The sequence below is a fragment of the Atta cephalotes genome (assembly GCF_000143395.1).
Source record: "Atta cephalotes unplaced genomic scaffold scaffold00003, whole genome shotgun sequence".
In the NCBI taxonomy this organism is placed as follows: domain Eukaryota; kingdom Metazoa; phylum Arthropoda; class Insecta; order Hymenoptera; family Formicidae; genus Atta; species Atta cephalotes.
The window spans coordinates 5,248,690-5,251,850 of record NW_012130067.1 but is presented as its reverse complement, the minus strand read 5'-3'; the positions used below and the strand labels follow the sequence as shown (position 1 = coordinate 5,251,850).

At 55.7% G+C, this 3,161-nt stretch overlaps 1 protein-coding gene across 1 annotated transcript; it reads right to left on the bottom strand.

Moving 5' to 3' along the window:
- Positions 1-287: 287 nt before the first annotated feature.
- Positions 288-2,204, bottom strand: LOC105625581 (leucine-rich repeat-containing protein 24). Its single transcript, XM_012206904.1, has one exon. It carries the CDS (start codon positions 2,202-2,204, stop codon positions 288-290), a length of 1,917 nt encoding a protein of 638 aa, XP_012062294.1.
- Between the last annotated feature and the right edge of the window lie 957 nt (positions 2,205-3,161).

Here is a 3,161-nt window from a genome sequence, read left to right as displayed (position 1 = left end):
ATTGCGAGCATAACGCTTTCGTCCAGCTGTAAAGAGTAGTCTGTGCACAACAATAATGATACGTTAGCTTTGATCATTGTCACACTGACGCGATCACACTTAAACGCATGACTCGTCCGGCACATTTTATTCCTGTTCACTACCGCCCGCCCGGCACTCGTGAGGACAACTCTTTTTTTTTCTTTTTCTCCTTCATTCTTTCCTTAGCAGTCGGTGTCGTCCTCCTGGTGCCGTCTACGTAGCTCCAGATAACGGTGCCGGGCATCGCAGTAATGAAGTAGCGGTACCTAGACGTCGGTACCGGTGCCCTCCTGATAACCCTCATCGGGCGAGCTGCGCGTGGATCCCAGGACGCGTTTCAGCGCCGAGACCGGCGGCAGCACCGGGACGCCCTTTTGCCAGACTCTCATCTGCTTCGCGCCGGGTGGAAATTGCTCGACGACCGGCGCGACCACCGCGAGCTGCTCCTTCGACGGGTACATGTTCGCCGAGACGGCGGACGTCCTGCCGCAGCTGTCCCTCGCCTCCCATAGGCAGCTGGTGTAGAGCATCTTACCGGCGTCGTCTAGCGCTTCGACGCGGCCGTAATCGGCGACGCCGTAAGGCGTGATGTCCTCGGTGGAGCCGCGCCGAGTATCCCTGATGAGATCCGGATTATCGATCGGCATCAAGGATGTCGTCGACGAGAAACATCCGGCACCCGGCATCGCTGCCACCGCGGGCTGATTCTGATCGTCGAAACGGCTAATTGTGCTGTACTCGCTCTCCTGCATTACAGCCGCGTGCGGTCTCTGCACATAGCTCAGATGCAGCGACGCGGGTGGCTTGGACTCCAGGGCGAATGACGTCGTCTCGATCTCCTCGTGTTTTCTGCGAGTGGTCGAGGTCGCGGACGATGGATTGTTGTCACCGCCACCGCCGCCGCCACCCCCGCCGTTGCCACCATTGCCGTCGCTGGACGCCGCTTCCATCGGCGCCGACGACTTCATGTCCTTCAGTGGCATTCTCCGCAAACGAATGAACAATACGAGAATGATGAGTAGGATGAAGAGTATGAGCACCACTAACGCAGCGGATATCCCCGCGATCTGGCCCGAGCCTAAAGTCGACATGCCCGCCGTTCTTAGAGACACGTGCAGGGTGAAATTTGCCTCGACGGAGCCAGCGGGATTCTCGGCGACGCAATAGAACTCGCTGGAGTCCGCCTCCTGTGCGTTGGTGAGAATGAGAGTGCTTCGCTTCCTAAATTGGCCCTCCTCGAAGATGAGGATCTTTTGATAGCTGCTGAAAGCCGAGTGATTGGTCAACAACCGGCCGTTCCAGTACCACTTGACGTCTGCTGGTGGTATCGCGCTCACGCGACACACGATACTAGCGTTCTCGCCGATGGTGGCCTCGGCATAACGACTGGCTATCAGCAAAATCGGCCGGCAAGCAAAGTCGTCGATACCGAGATCGGTGAAGGCACGGTCGAGCAACTGCTGGGGTCCGTGACATACAGGCGCCACGATGGTCGGTAGATTATGCTTTACCAGCCACATCTTCATCTCACGTAGATGACAATCGCAGATCCACGGATTTTCGTGCAGTTCGATGCTAGTCAGCTTATTAAGCGGCTCGAAGGTGCCTGGGTGCAGAGTAGACAGTTCATTGTTGCTCAGCTTGAGACTCTCGAGCATTTCCAATCCGCGGAAACCTTTGGCCTCGATCTCGACGAGCTGCGTGTGCGACAAATCGAGCTTCACTAGATTCGGCGTGCTCTTAAACGCGTGCGAGCGAATCCGCTTAAGCGGGTTATACGCGAGCACCAAATCGCGCAGGAATGGCGTGTCGGTGAAGCTCAAACTCGGCACCGCGGCCAGCATATTATTGCTGAGATCGAGCTCCACGAGATTCGTCAAGCCGGCCAATGCCTCGCTATCTATCCGATCGATACGACACTCACGCAAGTAGAGACGCTGCAGATTCGTTAGCCGCACGTGTATAAATATGTTGTTTGGCAGGTGACAGATGTTGTTGCCGCTCATGTCCAGCACCTGAGTCTCCGGATCGATCCACTCCGGTATGCTGGTCAGGTCGCGATTCACGCACTCCACCGTGCGCTTCCCGCTTTTCCACTTGCACGAGCACTTGTCGGCACAATTGTCGCTGGCTGCCACACCGAGTACCGTCACCGCATACAATAGAAACACCGAAACCCCCATGATGGATCGTTGTTGTCGTCGTCGTAGCGAACTTTGGTCGTCCCACGACTCGATTCGCGACTCTTCTTTTTCTCTTTCTCTCTATATCTTGCTTTCCCGACGACACTCGGGATTCGCGCACGTCGTTTCAATGACGGCCGAGAAGCGTCTTTCGCACAGGAAAGCCTCTAGGGAGCGATCTTACGCCCATTCTCCTTCTTTTCGTGTACTGGTACTTGTATTCCTTCTTTCTTTACAATTCCTCTTTTACTGACTTTGTTGATCCTTTCGTAATTTATATGCCCGCTTCAGAATCCTCACTGCGCACCGTAGTGAACTATAAGGGGAAATAAAATTGAACGGATTCGTTTCCATTCGCAAATCCTTCCTCACTCCTTATCCTTACGGTGTTATTACGTACTCATTACGTTCCTTCGCCTTCGCCTTCGCTTTGCGCGAGCAGCGCGCGCTCCGTTCGACGAGCCCAAACCACCGAGGACGTCCCTTCGGATTTTCGATCAGCCACTTCGTCGAGTATCCATTGGCGGCGTCACACGTGCGCACACGCGACCAGCACATACGACGTCACTACTAGACAGACGAGCAAGGCGGACAACCTCTCGTCATCATCATCCTCGTCGTCGTCGTCGTCGTTCTTACGTAAATCTATGTCCACCAACGTGCACCACTCGCGTCGTCGCCGACGAGAAGCACCTCGACGCCTCCACCACGCCGTATCGACTGTAACCGCACCACTACCACCAGCGACGACACCACCACCGCTACCACCAGGCCACCACCGCTACCACTCACATCACCGTTCGCCGCCGCCGCTACTACTACGGAAGCACCCCTGATACCCGAATTCTCACGAGATGCACCGTCGTGCTAGCCGAGCATAACGTTGTTCTCCTCGTTGTGTGGGGGCCAATGTACGAGGGTTCGCGAATGTCTCCCCTATTGTGTACCCTTTGTCTC